Source organism: Cibotium barometz, chromosome 6 (assembly GCF_041138505.1).
Source record: "Cibotium barometz isolate CiBa-2024 chromosome 6, ASM4113850v1, whole genome shotgun sequence".
NCBI classification, from domain to species: domain Eukaryota; kingdom Viridiplantae; phylum Streptophyta; class Polypodiopsida; order Cyatheales; family Cibotiaceae; genus Cibotium; species Cibotium barometz.
Window position 1 is genome coordinate 57,972,264 of NC_141051.1, and position 17,325 is coordinate 57,989,588.

Consider the following 17,325-nt stretch of genomic DNA (forward strand, 5'->3'; position numbering starts at 1 on the left):
TGTAGAAGCTTCTAACTGAATAAAGAAGTTCCTAACGGGGGGCCGGCTCAGTGCAGCGTCTTTGTATTATTTATGGTTCTTCCGCTTTGTTGTGATGCTCTGTCTCTCATATTTGAAGTGTTGGTCTATTATTATCGTTCCAAGTCCTCGCCTGTAGTTGTGACAAATTTCAAAAACCCTAAAACTGCTCCAAAAACCCTAAAACTGCTTTTTGGAGATTTTTATCGCCCAAAAACCATTAAAACAGGTTTTATATCAGTGTTCTTGCCAAAAAGAGCTTTTCCATGGTTTTCTTCATCGACAAGGTTGTAAAAGTTGTGGAGATTACTCATGGGAACTTGGACCACTTGAACTTGGATTTGAACTTGGATATGAACTTGGACATGAGGTTGGACATGGAGAACTTGGGCATAAACATGGAACTTAGACATATAGACTTGGACTTGATCTGGACTTGGTTTTGGATTTGATTTGGACTTGGAACTTAGACTTGGATTCATTGGATTTGGATTTGGATTTGGATATTGGATTTGGTACTAGCCCAGTGAGAGATACTTGTGGGTCATCCCCGTGGTGTGCACGGCATCAGAGATCTCGTGCCTCGACATCGACATCGACTTGGATATCCTACATCGGCATATATGTTTATTTTGTATTCATTGATTGTATTGATCCTGGCCAGCATGCCCGTGGATTGTTCCTGAATCAATTCCTGGAAGGGGGTGGGGCCTGTTCCCCGCTCAATGTGGTGTACTGTGCAAGATCCCTATTCCCTTCTCTCTCTCCCCTCTCTCTACATCTCTATCTCTTGGACACGTGGTTAAGTCTATCAACGGCACGCCTCGCTGGGCTCACACACACACACACACACACACACACACACACACATATATATGCACACACACACACACACACACATATATATATATAATACATGTATATATACATATACATGTATACATATACATATATACCTTCATAAGGTCAGAAAAATATGAACTTACGAATTGAGAGATTTGAGAAAGAAATAATAGTGAAGAAGGACAAAATCAAAAAACAAAGCATTTGAAAGATCAAAAATAAATAAACTAACAAACCTAGCTACTAAGGAGAAGAAATCAAAAGATAATATCAAAAAAGACTTTTAATTAAGACATTAACCAAAAAAAATAAAAACAAAAATAAAACAAAAAACAAACAAACAAACAAACAAACAAACAAAACAAAAAAAAAACCAAAAAAAAAAAACAAATCAAAACAGAAAACAAAAAACAGAATAGCAAAACAGAAACTTTAAACTCTAGACCTAAAGCACTAAGAGCCACAACCAAACATTAAGCTAAACTTTAAAAAAGACTTCGACAACCATTAACTCCAATGTCTATTCGAACATGAAGTGTAGGTTCATCAACTCTATCATGCATAGCGTGGACAATAAGCTATGACATCCCTACTCACGTCATGTTATATACATATATATATACATGTATATGTATATATATGTATATACATACATGTATATGTATATGCATGTATATATATACATACACATGTACATGTATATACATACATACATACATACATACATACATACATACATACATATATATATATATATATATATATATATATATATATATATATATATATATATACATGTACATGTATGTATATATGTATACATATACATGTATAAATATATATACATATACATGTATGTATATATATACATATAAATACATATATATATATACATGTGTATATATATATATATATATATATATATATATATATATATATATATACATGTATATATATATATCCTAGATGAATCCAAGAACATGCCCAAATTCACCTTTTAGGAACGTGCATGTTATATACTCATGGTAGTCAACCCACAAGACTATATAACTATCAACTCCATTATGCATAGTATGGACTAGATACTACGACATCCCCACTAACGTCATCAGTGCCCAATAGTGGGTGTAGAACTCTGTATCAAGATATGCTCACACACGCACTCCACACACACACACATAAGACCATATATTCACACAAAGCCCTTCGTACTGAGTTTCTGTCAAACTTCTGGAGATGCAGGATAGACTCAGCCAAAATGAAGCCTAGCACTAAGAGAAGTAGCAAATAGAAAGAATTAGTACAGCAAATAAGTAGTTGATAGGACAAATGCACCGCTAAAGATGGAAAAAATTAGCACAATATCAACTGGCCGCAACTCGGACGAAAAATTCACAATGTGAAATCTGCACGTCCGCTAATACGGCTAAATACCTAGATGAATCCAGGAGCATGCCCAAATTCACCTTTTAGGAACGTGCATGTTATATACTCATGGTAGTAGACCCACAAGACTATATACCTATGAAGTCCATTATGCATAATATGGACTAGATACTACGACATCCCCACCACTAACGTCATCAGTGCCCAATAGTGGGTGTAGAACTCTGTATCAAGATATGCTCTCTCACACGTTTTGTTTTTGTTTTTCGAGCTGGGGTCAGAGACGAACACGTTCGTTTCTGAGACTCGAACAGAGAAACGCTTTTGTCATTAGCTTCGTCATCTCGAGCGTACTCTCACACACGCACTCCACACACACACACATATATATATACATGTATATGTATATTATATATATATATATATATATATATATATATATATATATATATATATATATGTATATTATATATATATATATATATATATATATATATATACATACATATACATCTACATATACATCTACATGTATATGTATATGTATATGTATATACATGTATATGTATATATACATGTATATACATATACATATACATATACATGTAGATGTATATGTAGATGTATATATACATATACATATACATGTGTATGTATATACATATATATATACAAGTATATATATATATACATATATATACATGTGTATATATGTATATGTATATACATGTATATATACATATACATATATATGTATAAATACATATGTGTGTATATGTATATATACATGTGTGTATATGTATATATACATATGTGTATATGTATATATACACACGTGTATATGTATATATACATATGTGTGTACATGTATATATACATATATATGTATATGTTTATATACATGTATATACATATACATATACACACATGTATATATATGCATATGTATATATATACATATACACACATGTATATATATACATACATATGTGTATATGTATATATACATATGTGTGTATATGTATATATACACATGTGTACATGTATATATACATATGTATGTATATGTTTATATACATGTATATACATATACATATACACATATGTATATATATGCATATGTATATACATATACATATACATATATATGTATATGTATATATATACATGTATATACATATACATATACACACGTATGTATATATATGTATATGTATATACATGTATATACATATACTTGTGTGTGTGTATATATATACATGTATATACATATACATATACACATATGTATATATATGTATATATATATATATATATATATATATATGTATATGTATATGTATATGTATATGTATATGTATACATGTGTATATGTATATGTATATGTATATGTATATGTATATGTATATGTATATGTATACATGTGTATATGTATATGTATATGTATATGTATATGTATACATGTGTATATGTATATGTATATGTATATGTATATGTATATGTATATGTATACATGTGTATATGTATACATGTATATATATATATGTACACGTGTGTGTGTGTGTGTGTGTGTGTGTGTGTGTGTGTGTGTGTATATATATATATATATATATATATACACACATGTGTACATATATATATATACACACATCTTTGTGTGTGTGTGTGTGTGTGTGTATATATATATACGTGTATATATATATATACGTGTATATGTATATGTACATGTATATACATATACATGTATATACATTTATGTATATACATGTATATGCATCTACATGTATATGTCAGAATATGCAACGGAGATGATGACCAAATCTAGGAACACAAGCCCAAATGCAATGCAGAAAACAACAGCACAAGAGAGAGAGAGAGATAGAGGTGTGTGACTCTGCTCTATATACACAAAGAAGATCCCGAAGTGATACACAATGTGGCAAGGGCTGTGGGGCCATTTTATATAGCCCCCATACAGCAGTCGGCCTGCAGCAAAGGCAGCCGACAAGCTCAGAATCTCCACGACCAGCCACATGTACCAGTCGGCCAGAACACAACTAAGGTCAAGTACATGCAGGTACAGTCGGCCAGAAGATAGAGCCTCCTGCCAGCTCAGGACTGCCATCCAAGCCACATAAAAATGGGAAATAATATGGGGAAAAATGCGGGGAGTGAGGAAAAATGAGAAAACACCTACAAGGGCGGACACACCCACAACAAAGGCCCTGGTGTCAACATAAAGACAGGAGATGACTTCTAACACCCCCTCTCAGCTCCTGGCTGTGAAACCAACCACAAGGAGCTAGGTGCCACCTGAGCAAATCCTGACATAGCGACTTCGTGAAGAGGTCCACCGTACTGTCCTCCGTCGAACAGAACTCTAGCAAGATGTCATCAGCAACGATCTGTTCACGAACAAAGTGCCTTTGGATGACCATGGGTTCCTCCAATGGAAGCCCAATCCTGCAATGCAACCTCTGCAACCTCACCACCTCACAAGCAACATCACAAGCAGCCCGGTACACTACCTCTGTCAAGGACAAGGCAAAAGATGACTGCCTCTCACTGCTCCATAAAACTGCTCTTGGGCCTGAAGTAGATCTCCTCGTGTCCGGATCTCCTCCCCAAACTGAGTCACTCCAACAGTGGAGTCGGACTCCATCAATCAATCCCCCTCCTGTGTAAAAGAGTCCATGATCCTTCACATGGTGCAGAAACCACAAGATACGCAATCCTGCCTCCCAAAGAGTCATCTGCAACCATGAGCTCAACTGCCTCATCAGGAAGCTCCCGTCCAATCTGGTGTCCATCAACCAAATCAATGAACCATTCTGCTTCCGAGTCAAAGGCATCACACTGCTCACAAGGATCAACACCTGTTACGGTGCAAAGCCAAGTCCTGGAAACCTGCTGAAGACCACGCAAGGCCTTTTCAACCACCCCCTCTGAATCCGGAACCACAAAGCCTGGAGTATGCACCTCCTTCTGCAAATAATCAACTGCCACCTGCCTGGCTTTCCAAAAGGTCCCCGTGGAAAGAACATCCTCATCTACAAGAGTTTCTTTGTCCCGAATACGAGACATCAGAGCATAAGTTACCTGTTCAGTTTCCTCTTACTGACGAACACAAGAACCACCAACATCAGTACTGGAAAGTTCCTGCCAACTGCTGCCATCAACTGGCAAGCTATCCACCATCTGGTCCCAAAAATCCTGCACCTACAGCGTATCCACACTTAAGTGGCCATTACCAGACTGCCACTCATCACAATCCTGAGGACCTGGGAGAGAGAGTGCTGAACGCTTGTAAACTCCATTCTCCACTCCGCCTTCCCAAACCACCTGGCTTGTTGCTTTGTCCCGGAGAGCAACAAAATGCTCATCAAACTCCACCCGTACGCCAGTCTTGCAAACCTAATGCACTGACAACATATGAAAACCAAGTGACGGAACATACAACACTTGGGAGGAATGCTTCCCTCCTCTACCATCGGGAACTATCTCCAACCTGCCCTCATTGTGAACTAGGATAGTGGATGTATCCCCAGTAAGAATGTGACCAGAATACTTGCAGAGATCCTGTAAATCTGAACGGGAAGGAGTCATGTGCCTGGAAGCACCACTGTCTAGAATCCACTCCCGAGTATCTGTAGCGGAGAATCCTCCAACCTCCTCCCTGCCTGAAGAAAATGAAACATTGGTGTCCACCTCCTCTAGGTGCACAAAAGCCGGAGTCTTCATGATTGCTGCTAAGGAATCTTCACCCTTCTCGGTCTTCCGCTTGGGACACTGCCTCCAATAGTGGCCTTTCTCGCCACAATCATTACAGGTCCTCTTTGCCTTTAGTTTCTCGCGGTTAGCGACGGACTTCTTCTCAAAAGACTTCTCCGATGAAGCCTTCCCTTTGCTCGTGTTACGGCCTTTCGACCGTTGGCGGGTTAAGGCCTCCGAACCTCCACCCTAAGGAGGGTTCGTGAATCGTTCCTCCTCGTCCAAGACCATGGGCACAAGCTCCTCCCACGTGATGGTGCTAAGCCTGCCACTGGTAATCAAAGACGAGTAAAATGCTGAGTTCTGAGAGGGCAAATGCGACAGCAACGTTATGGCCATATCCTCTGACGATATCTCCTTCCCAGCCTGAAGAACTTCCTACTGAAGAGCTTGCAGCTTGTTAATATGCTCCAACATCGTCAACGACTTTGCAGGGCTCATAACCCGCATTTGTACTTCCAAGGAAGTCCTCTTCATGGGCGATACCCTGTTGTAAAGAGAAGCCAAATGCTGCCATATACCTCTGGCCAGCGTCATATGCTTTACATGATTGATTACCTGCGGTGTGCAGTTGAGGAAGATAAACAAACGGACCCTCGCGTTGACACGATCCCACATCTGTGCCTGTGCCTCCCGGTCCTTTCGGATCGACGGTACCTCCCCTTCCTCTACTTCCGGTCATGGAAACCCAACAACGATGAAATCAGCGAGGTCGAAGACTCCAAAACAAATTCCACCGTAACCTTCCATATGCCGTAGTTATTCCCGTCCAACAGACGGTCCACCGGGAACGTGGGGAGTGTAGGGATCTTCACATGCATCTCGGCCATCTCTAACAGATCTGCCATTGTGGGGATGTACTCTGAAAAAGGGTGGGTGGGTGGGAACAAAGGAGAACTTACACCTGCAAGTGGCTGTCCAGCAAATCAGCCTGCCGTCCTCTTGCTTCTCCTCTTCCCAAACAGTCCCGTACAGTCCACCAATCAGCAACACAACAGTCCCCCTCTTGCTCACACAAATCCCAAGAACTATCAAGAGCCTAGGGATCTGATACCATGTCAGAATACGCATCGGAGATGATGACCAAATCTAGGAACACGAGCAAACGCAATGCAGAAAACAACAGCACAAGAGAGAGAGAGAGATAGAGGCGTGTAACTCTGCTCTATATACAAGAAGAAGATCCCGAAGTGATACACAATGTGGCAAGGGTTGTGGGGCCATTTTATATGGCCCCCATACAGCAGTCGGCCTGCAGCAAAGGCAGCCGACAGGCTCAGAATCTCCACGACCAGCTGTCCTAAGTCGGCCAGCACACAACTGAGGTTGGGTACATGCAGGTACAGTTGGCCAGAAGATAGAGCCTCCTGCCAGCTCAGGACTGCCATCCAAGCCACATAAAAATGGGAAAAAATATGGGGGAAAATACCGGGAGTGAGGAAAAATGAGAAAACACCTACAAGGGCGGGCACACCCACAACAAAGGCCCTCGTGTCAACATAAAGACAAGAGATGACTTCTAACGGTATATACATCTACATGTATATACATGTATATGTATATATACATGTACATGTATATGTATATACATGTACATATACATATACATGTATATACATATACATATACATGTACATGTATATGTGTATACATATACATGTATAACAGTATATGTACATGTACATGTATATATATACAAATATACATATATAGTATATGTACATGTATATATATACAAATATACATATATATGTATATATATACATGTACATGTATACACATATACATGTACATGTATATATATACATATATACATATATATGTATATATATACATATATACATATATAGTATATGTACATGTATATATATACAAATATACATATATATGTATATATATACATGTACATGTATACACATATACATGTACATGTATATATATACATATATACATATATATGTATATATATACATGTACATGTATACACATATATACATATATATGTATATATATACATGTACATGTATACACATATACATGTACATGTATATGTGTATACATGTATATATATACATGTACATGTACATATATACATATATATGTATATGTATATGTATATGTATATGTATATGTATATATAGCTATATATGTATATATATATATATCTAGCTATATATGTATATATACATATATGTATATATATACATGTATATATCTAGATATATATGTATATATACATATATATATGAATATACTGCGTGGACTCCCGACACCCATGCTAACCAGAATTAGCCTGGTACATTGTGCGTGCTGCAACAAGGCTATCGAGTGTACTCTCACCCCTCCAGCAGAGTCCATTAGTTGCATTTGGACAAACATCATTCACACCCTGCATGGACTTTGGGATCCATTGGCCCACATGTGGCAACCCCGTGCAGCCTTCCTGCGTTCTTGGAGCAGTGGCCCCTTCCACACCAACAGGGACGGTGATATCACTTGGCACTACAGCCCCAAGTGTGGCTTTTCCCCCATCCCCCAGCATGCACTCTCCCTCTGAGAGTGATCAGTCATACACATATATACATATATGTATATATATACATATATATATGTATATACTGTGTGGACTCCCGACACCCATGCTAACCAGAATTAGCCTGGCACATTGTGGGTGCTGCAACAAGGCTATCGAGTGTACTCTCACCCCTCCAGCAGAGTCCATTAGCTGCATTTGGACAAACATCTTTCACACCCTGCATGGACTTTGGGATCCATTGGCCCACATGTGGCAACCCCGTGCAGCCTTCCTGCGTTCTTGGAGCAGTGGCCCCTTCCACACCAACAGGGACGGTGATATCACTTGGCATTACAGCCCCAAGTGTGGCTTTTCCCAAATCCCCCAGCATGCACTCTCCCTCTGAGAGTGACCAGTCATGGAATGAGCACCCCCCTTCTTGTTTGTGAGCATTTTACCTCTATTGGAGGGTTGTAGTCCCCCATGGGTGCTGCCCCCACGGGTGGACCTTTGTTTTTAACTCATAGAAGGATCTTAAAATTAAAAATAAAATTGTGTATAGGCACATGAACATTTGTTACATGGACATAATAATGAGGTACTCATTATCAATGCACATGCTACATTGCATTATATATGTGGTTTGTTTCACTTCACCATAGGAATGCTTATTCACATGCTTCATTACAAAAACTACCTAACATCTTGATATCACGTGTATGCTAAAAAACATTGTCACTGATTTGGGTCCATTACATTGCCATAGGTAGACAAGATGTGCCACTGTATATACCCATGGCATCACATGCTTTGTCTCCCAGTCCAAGTCTTGTATGTTTGTAATTCTATTCAAGTCTTTGTTGCTGATTCACATTGAATGGATTACAGTTAGGATATATATATGAGTGCAAACTAGAAAAAGATATCTGGACCACAATGGTTATAATATACGGGTGCAAAGTGGAAAAAGAAATCTGCAGCGAAATGTTGTATGGACTACAAGAGCCAGAAAGTATTACACAATGTTGTATGCATTCCATGAGCTAGACAACAATGGGCTTGAAAACATAACATGTTACTCACTGAACTAGCCATGACCTTGCACTAAGGTGGCACACCAAACATCATCAAATAATTCATAAGCTGAGCTTTGTGCTAGATACATAACAGATAAATAACAAATGGTGCAAATGTGAGAAGATTCATACTAAGCCAAAGCACAACAAAGAAAAGCCATAAAAAATAGAAGAAAAGATTAAGGTGACTGTTACACATCAATCTACATGCCAAATCACTCACTTGATGGTTTCGTGTGTCCGTGATACTTCATTCAAAATATTATTCCCTTGCCTGGATGCATCTTTCTAGGAAAAACAGCAGCAAAACAAGTCCGACTCTGCTGAGAAAGTTACGTCTCTCTCTCTCTCTCTCTCTCTCTCTCTCTCTCTCTCTCATGTTCCATGTTCCTTGTATTCCATCATGATGAGATTTCCATGGATATTTTTGTATCACACCAGTGAGACAGTTTAATTTGTTCTATTTTGTTTTCTGTTCCATGATGAGGCATGCCATGGACATTATTGTATCACTTCGGTCTCATAGGCCCATTGGGTCTTCATCAGATGCTTAATATATCTTTCTTTCTTTCTCTCTCTCCCCCCCTCATGAACTCGTTTTAGGGTTCCATGCTGCGTTTTTGGGTTTTTCCTGTATTTTAGGGTTTCAGCATCATGGTTGCCGTGTGTTTTAGGGCTCTACCTCCATTTTAGGGTTTTTCCTACACTTTAGGGTTCCCAAACCATGGCTTCCCTGTGAGCCATCCGGAGACTCAAAAACAGGAGATCACAGGACCACGAGGGCCTCTTGGGGGATTCTGGCACCCCTCCTAGCCCAGATGTTCACAACCAGGCTCTTTCGGAAGGTTTCCCACCCACCTGGACAGCCCATATCATCACACCCATCATAACGCCAGAGATCCCATCGACCCCAACAATTACAAGACTATAATGATTGGCCACACACGGGCCAAACTTTACAGGTCAGTATTTGAGATGGAGCTCAGCACACTAGTAGAGAGACATGGGCACAAAGCATCATGGCAAGCAAGCTTCTGCACTTTGGATCACATTTTCACCCTCCGAGCTACCATAGAAGAGGCCAGAGCACGCCACCGACGGGTTTACTGTTGCTTTGTGGATTTCCGCAAAGCCTTTGATGTTGTGCCTCGAGCAAGACTATTGCAGAGACTCCAAGATTTGGGGGTACCATCAGACATGATATGGGGGATAATTGCATTATATGAGTCAACCATAGGGTGGGCGAGATGCCTAGGTGGATTATCAGAGGAGATCTCCAGTACCATCGGAGTGAAGCAAGGATGCCCACTGTCTCCCACTTTCTTTGGCCCCTACATCAACGAGATTTCGGCCTTCATTGATGTAGGAGGGGGAGGAGGCGTATCACTAGCAAACATCCTTCTTTACATACTACTTTCTGCTAATGACATTGTGCTTATTGCAAATTCTCCAGAGGCATCTTGACACATTACATGACTTTTGTGCACAACGGGATCTCACAATAAAACTTGGGAAAACCACCGTTATGGTCTTCAACACATTCCCTCTTTCACATCTCGATTGAGTTTCACCTACATGGGCAGCCCAGTGGAGATCGCACTCATATGTGTACTTGGGACAACAACACAATTACCAAAATGAACAAACAATTCATTTCTGAACATTCAACAACACAATTACCAAAATGAGAGCTCCATATGTCAACATGTTTCCTTCGCTATCATACTCTCAGCTCTGGCTCTGCAATGGTGGTGACCGCATCAGCTGGCACCACATCATCATCATCTCTCGCTCCAATGTCTGTATCAATGAGAGGAATGGCTATGTTCGCACTTAGCATAAGTCGGCTAAAATCGGCGATGGTGGCTGGCCTAAGGTTTTTTTTGGCCCAAAATGTTTTTAAAACTACCATGTACTTGCCAATGAGGTGATAGCTCAAGTGGTGAAGGTGTTTGCCTAGGACCAAGAGGTCTTGGGTTCAAAACCCCCCTTGGTGCTTCCTTGGCGGCATCACCTATACGGGTGGATAAATAAGTGGCTACATGCGGGCGCCTACGGGAGGTGAAAAATCGGTAACTACAAAAGGATCTTGGGCCAAAGGTCAGTCGAGAGAAAGAGGGGGGGGAGGGAAAAAAAAAGGCACGTATGGACCCTACCGTACAGTACAGTACCGTACTGGCCAACTAAAACGTACCTTATAATAAGGTACCTATGTACTGATGCAACCTTGGTATACACTTGGTTCACGAGGCAGGGACTCGGGATGGATCGCCTCCCGTCACTCCAGTATGACCCCGACCCCCCATTCATCACGCTCTCTCAGGATGACAGGAACCGGGTGATCACATATGATTTATTGGGACTATACATACAGGATACCTGGATCACAACACATGAGCCACTCTCACACAAACGGCAGTACTACATGGATACTTTCATGAGGCTTGTAGAGGATGGTTTCAAACTCAGGGCCAGATACGTTGACATATACAAGTCACATGCCATGCAGATTTCAGTGGGCCGATTGCGGGTGTCATCGCACTGCTTGAGGATAGAAACAGGGAGAGCCATGCAGATACCTTGTGAGGAGAGGATATGCACTATGTGCCAACGGGAGGTCGAGTCACAGAAGCGCTTCATATCCACGTGCACCGTATATTATGAGATTTGAGGGAGGTTTGGACCCTTATCCAAGATCCGACCACGAGAGGACACCACACCAGCCATGGATGACATACCCACAGCCTCATCGAGCCACACATTCTCGAGTGCCCGACCCCCTGCCAAACCCCACTCTGATGTGACTCTAGACCGGGCGACGGCACTACAGCAAGCCCAACGTCCCAAACTCCCTGGACCTTGCCAGCAACACAGACATCAGCCCCACCTTGAGATCTTGGAGGGGCATAGAGCCACCTTCTCACGCCCAGCGGATCTGGACAGCCTTCTACAGGCTAACCCCATGCTCGATATCCTTGATGGCCCCCTCCTCCTACCAGGGGTTAGTTCCATAGGTTGTATGATGATGATGGTCCCACTTTGTATCATATGGCTCAGATTTGACATTCCCGGCTCATAGCTCTAGTCTTTGTTTTCTTTTGTACCATCCTAGTATTCCATGATGAGTTTCCATGGACAGTTTTGTATCACCCCAGTGAGATAGCTATGTTTCTGTTTTATTTTCCATTCCATGATGAGATATGCCATGGACATTCTTGTCTCACTTTGGTCTCATAGGCCCATTGGGTCTTTAGTAGACGCTTAATCTCTCTCTCTCTCTCTCTCTCTCTCTCTCTCTCTCTCTCTCTCTCTATGATGTACGAGTGTCCGGTCTAAAAGACCGTGATGATGCGGAAGGGGAAACCAAGGAGCTCTTCTCTATGATGGGCATTGAAGCCACGCACACAAAGGCATGGAGAGTGGGAAAGGAGAGAAGGTAGTGGCGAATCTTCTAAGGAGAGAGCACTTATCATTCGTTTCCCCTCCATGGGAGCGAAGAAGGACTTCTTGAAGAGACGTCCTACACTCAAGAAGACGGGAATATTTCTTGGAGATGACCTCACACTCTCGCAACTTGCCCACATGAAAAAAGTTATGCCCGAGATAAGGGCAGCCCGAGAGAAAGGGAAAGTGGCCTTCTATAGAGATGGTAGGGTGGTGATTATGGAGAGGCGCTCTTCATGACAGCGCGAGACCTATGGGACTACACTCAAAGTTGCTACTTGGAATTGTAATGGATCTCTATGCCTTGATGTAGGGGCTTTTGAGGATAGTTTCACTGGGAGGGACATCATCTTCTACTGTGAGACGCATCAGGCTCCTGGACAGTCCATGCCACATGTTAGTGGATACCGATGGGAGACAGCTTGTAGACAGGAGACTCGTTCCAAGCATACAGGACGGGGCTTAGGAGCAGTGGCAGTATTGTTTAGACAGGAGTTGCAGCCACTGATACATATAGTCCGCAGAGATGAGCAGGCTAGGTACATGTGGGTTAGACTGAGGGCAGAGACGGACAGATATCTCTACATTGCTATATGCTATTTTGCTCCTAGTACATCAGTGTATGCATCACCTAGCGGGCAGTCTCCCTTTTCTATTTTGGATGATGACATTTGGGAGTTCTCCAGGGATGGTGACATCATTCTCCTGGGGGACTTCAATGCCAGGTTCGCCCATAACCACACAGTATTTTATAATACCTCAAAGGAGATGTTGAGGGAGCTTGATGTTAGGGATATGGGCCTATCTAGACTCTCACAGGATGAGGAACACACTGAGTATGGGCGGTATTTGATAGACATGGGGACTGCACATGGATTGGCCATCTTGAATGGCCTACAGAGATTCCCGACAGCGGGCGGTTTCACTAGCTTTCCACATCGGCATGGTGCTAGTACACTGGACTATGTTATGGCTCAGCCCAGTCTCATTCCCTCTTTTCAAGATTTTATGGTAGGCACTAGGCCGGTTGGAGTAGCAGTGGATCATGCTATCTTGTCCTTCACTCTCACATTTCAGTTCAGCACAGCTCCATTGCGACACGTCTCCACACACACTCATTATACCTTTCCGAGGGAGACTGACACCGTGTACACGGATGAGATATACAGGCCCCAGAACAGCTGGTATGATGAAGAGTGCAGAGAGATGAGGATCAGATTACAGAGAGAGGTGCTCATGGGTGTTACAACTCACAGACAGTCACGGATTACCTTCCGGCGCCTAGTGCGACGGAAGAATAGGGCTTATCTTGCTCAATTAGAGAGGGATTTGTATCAGTTATTTATGAGTCAGGACTCAGGCGAGGCATGGAGACTATTCCATGAGCATTCACCATCACCAGCCATTACCTCCACAGAGATTTGGGGTGAGTATGCAGCATCCCAGTACACAGCACCAGGACAGCCGCCCCTGCCAGACCCATCGGAGCCATGCCCAGAGACATGTGCTTTCTTTACTGTTGAGATGGTAAGGAAAGCTATTGACAGGATGAGGACTGGGAGAGCATATGATCATGATGGTTTGGTAGCAGAGCACTTTATTCATGCCAGAGATATGCTTGCAGAGCTTATTGCTATGATGTTTAACCGAGCCATGTGTGAGGGTTTTCCTGAGACTTGGAATATGTCCACGATTGTGCCTATCTTCAAGTCAGGGGATCCCATGCTTCCTGGGAATTATCGTACCATCATGATTGGTCACACATTGGCTAGATTAAATGCATCTATTCTTGAGTAGGAGTTGAGTAGATGGGTAGAGAGCGAGGGCATACGTGCATTAGGGTAGGCAGGGTTCAAGAGAGGTTTCTCCACTCTTGACCATATCTTGACACTCAGAGCTATTATTGAGGAGGGCAGATCATATGGCAGGAGGATTTATTGTTGCTTTGTGGATTTCCGCAAAGCTTTTGACACACAACCGAGAGCCAGACTGATGCGCAGACTACAGGAGATGGGACTGCCCACAGAGGTGATTTGGGAAATCATGGCTTTATACAGGACAGTTGTGGGGCAGGTACGTACTACTCGGGGTATATCTGAGATGGTTCACTCCACTATTGGGGTGAAACAGGGCTGCCCCCTTTCTCCCACCTTATTTGGGATGTATGTGGATGAGGTTTCGGACTATCTAGAGCGGGAGGGTGACAGAGAAGCACAGCTAGCAGGGACATGGATTCCGCTGTTATTGTATGCTGATGATATTGTGTTGATCTCAGATTCTCCAGAGGGGATGCAGTGTCATTTGGATGCATTGCACACGTTTGCACAGGTCAATGGATTGTCTGTTAACCTTGGTAAAACCAAGGTGATGGTGTTTAACACCATAGCACAAGGGGTTAGGAGGTCAGTGCCCACCTTTACATATGGTCAGGAGACAGTGGAGTATACAGATGCATATACTTACCTTGGTGTGGTTTTTAGTGGCCCACTATTTTCCTTGAGGAGAGCAACGGAGACTAGATTGACCAGAGCTTATGCAGCATTCGGGAGACTAGAGAGGATGTGTTCGCAGGTTCAGTTTCAGAAACCTCGAACAAAGCTCTGGCTCTTTGACACTTTGGTCACTTCAGCCATGCTGTATGGAGTGGAGATATGGGGACCCTCAGTGGATCACCACAGCCGAGCTGGTAGCACTGATGGATGGAGATGTATGGAGAGGCCCTTGGTTTCTATGATTTCCCGGATGATTAGGGCCAAGGCCTCCGTACCACATGATATTATCCGTGCAGAGATGGTTGCCCCCCCATTGGTAGTAGAGGCACTCACTCGATCAGTCTCCTTTATACATAGTACTTGGGCTCTCCCTAGAGACAGATATGCTCGCTTAGCCTTGGAGTCTTCACGACAGTTGGCATCACAGGGAGACGGATCATGTTGGTATGCACAGATGACAGCTTGGTTCCAACTGCATGGCTTTAGTATGGACAGGCTACCTCCATTTCAGTACTCCCTGGATGCACCCTCCCTCTCTCTCACAAGGGCAGAGATTACCGGACTTATCAAGCAAGACTTGACTCAGCTGGACACTAGGAGGGCATGGATACAGCCGACACACGAGCTTGGTACAAAGATGGATTTCTATAGAGATCATCTTCTCCAGCTCACCGAGGATGGGTTTGTGATTAGACCTAGCTACATGGATACTCATCTTTCTCATGGGGTACGGTGTGCTATTGGTCAGATGCGCACATCCTCACACCAGCTAGAGATTGAGACTGGCAGATTCAGAGGAGTACCAGCTGAGGCCAGGATTTGTCAAATGTGCCACATGGAGCCAAAGACAGAGTTACATTACATAGATACCAGGATCAGAGATGCCTCGGATTATACTTGCTGGAGCTACGTAGACATAGAGAGGGTCTCTTGAGAGGGAGGGGATCAGAGAGGGAGAGACACCTACAGAGGCAGATTACAGACTTCTTTCGACCAGAGATTGAGCAGTCAGGCCAGCAGGCATTGCAGCTAGCCCCAAAGTATAGCCGCACCAGAGGTACACTGATTGATCGGACTATAGAGCTGGGGCGGTCCAGGCGCCCCAAGATGAGAGGCCCATCTCAACACCGGCAGAGACTACAACAGAGGATCAGGACCATACTAGCACGGCATGGGAGACGTCCAGTCAGAGTACTCACCATGGAGGACATTGAGGATATCCGCCATTGACCGATGAGAGACATCTTTGGATAGTGATGTATATGATGCTTACCTTTGTTGCTGGAGTTTTCCTTCCCATATGCTATCCATTAGGAGCTCCTAGTACCTTACTTTTCCTCATAGTTGTTGTTTCAGTTTCACTTAGTTGTTTAGTTGTTTTAGCTTTTCTTACACAGACATTGTATCAGATCCACCAATTGTTGTAACCTTTTTGGTCTCTGTGACTCGCGGCGGGTGCCCGGGGGACTAGGGCCTTTGACACACTTGTTGATACCATCAAAGCATATTAAAACACTTAAACATGGCCACAGCCTTAACACATATCCATCATCACTTTGCATAAAACATAAAAGCTGGACAAAACATCCACAAATGCTGAAAGTGGAGCTTGCACATGTGACACCACATAGAGGCCGGAATGGGCTGAACCCCCCCCTTGGAGTATTTTATTACCCAAGGAGAATAATATCATGTACAAGCTTTGAGGGCCTTACTCTCCCCACGGGAGATGCCGGATTATCCATATACAAATGCCATAACACAGCCCAACACGAGGCAA

General features: G+C 42.5%; 1 protein-coding gene across 2 annotated transcripts in view; it reads right to left on the bottom strand.

Moving 5' to 3' along the window:
- Positions 1-17,325, bottom strand: part of LOC147637899 (putative beta-1,3-galactosyltransferase 2) — a 62,459-nt gene that overhangs the window by 11,621 nt on the left and 33,513 nt on the right. For both annotated transcript variants that reach the window (XM_086799738.1, XM_086799737.1), the window contains exon 3: positions 9,833-9,897. In XM_086799738.1, the coding sequence (XP_086655864.1) occupies positions 9,833-9,897 (65 nt within the window). The remainder of the gene's footprint in view (positions 1-9,832; positions 9,898-17,325) is intronic.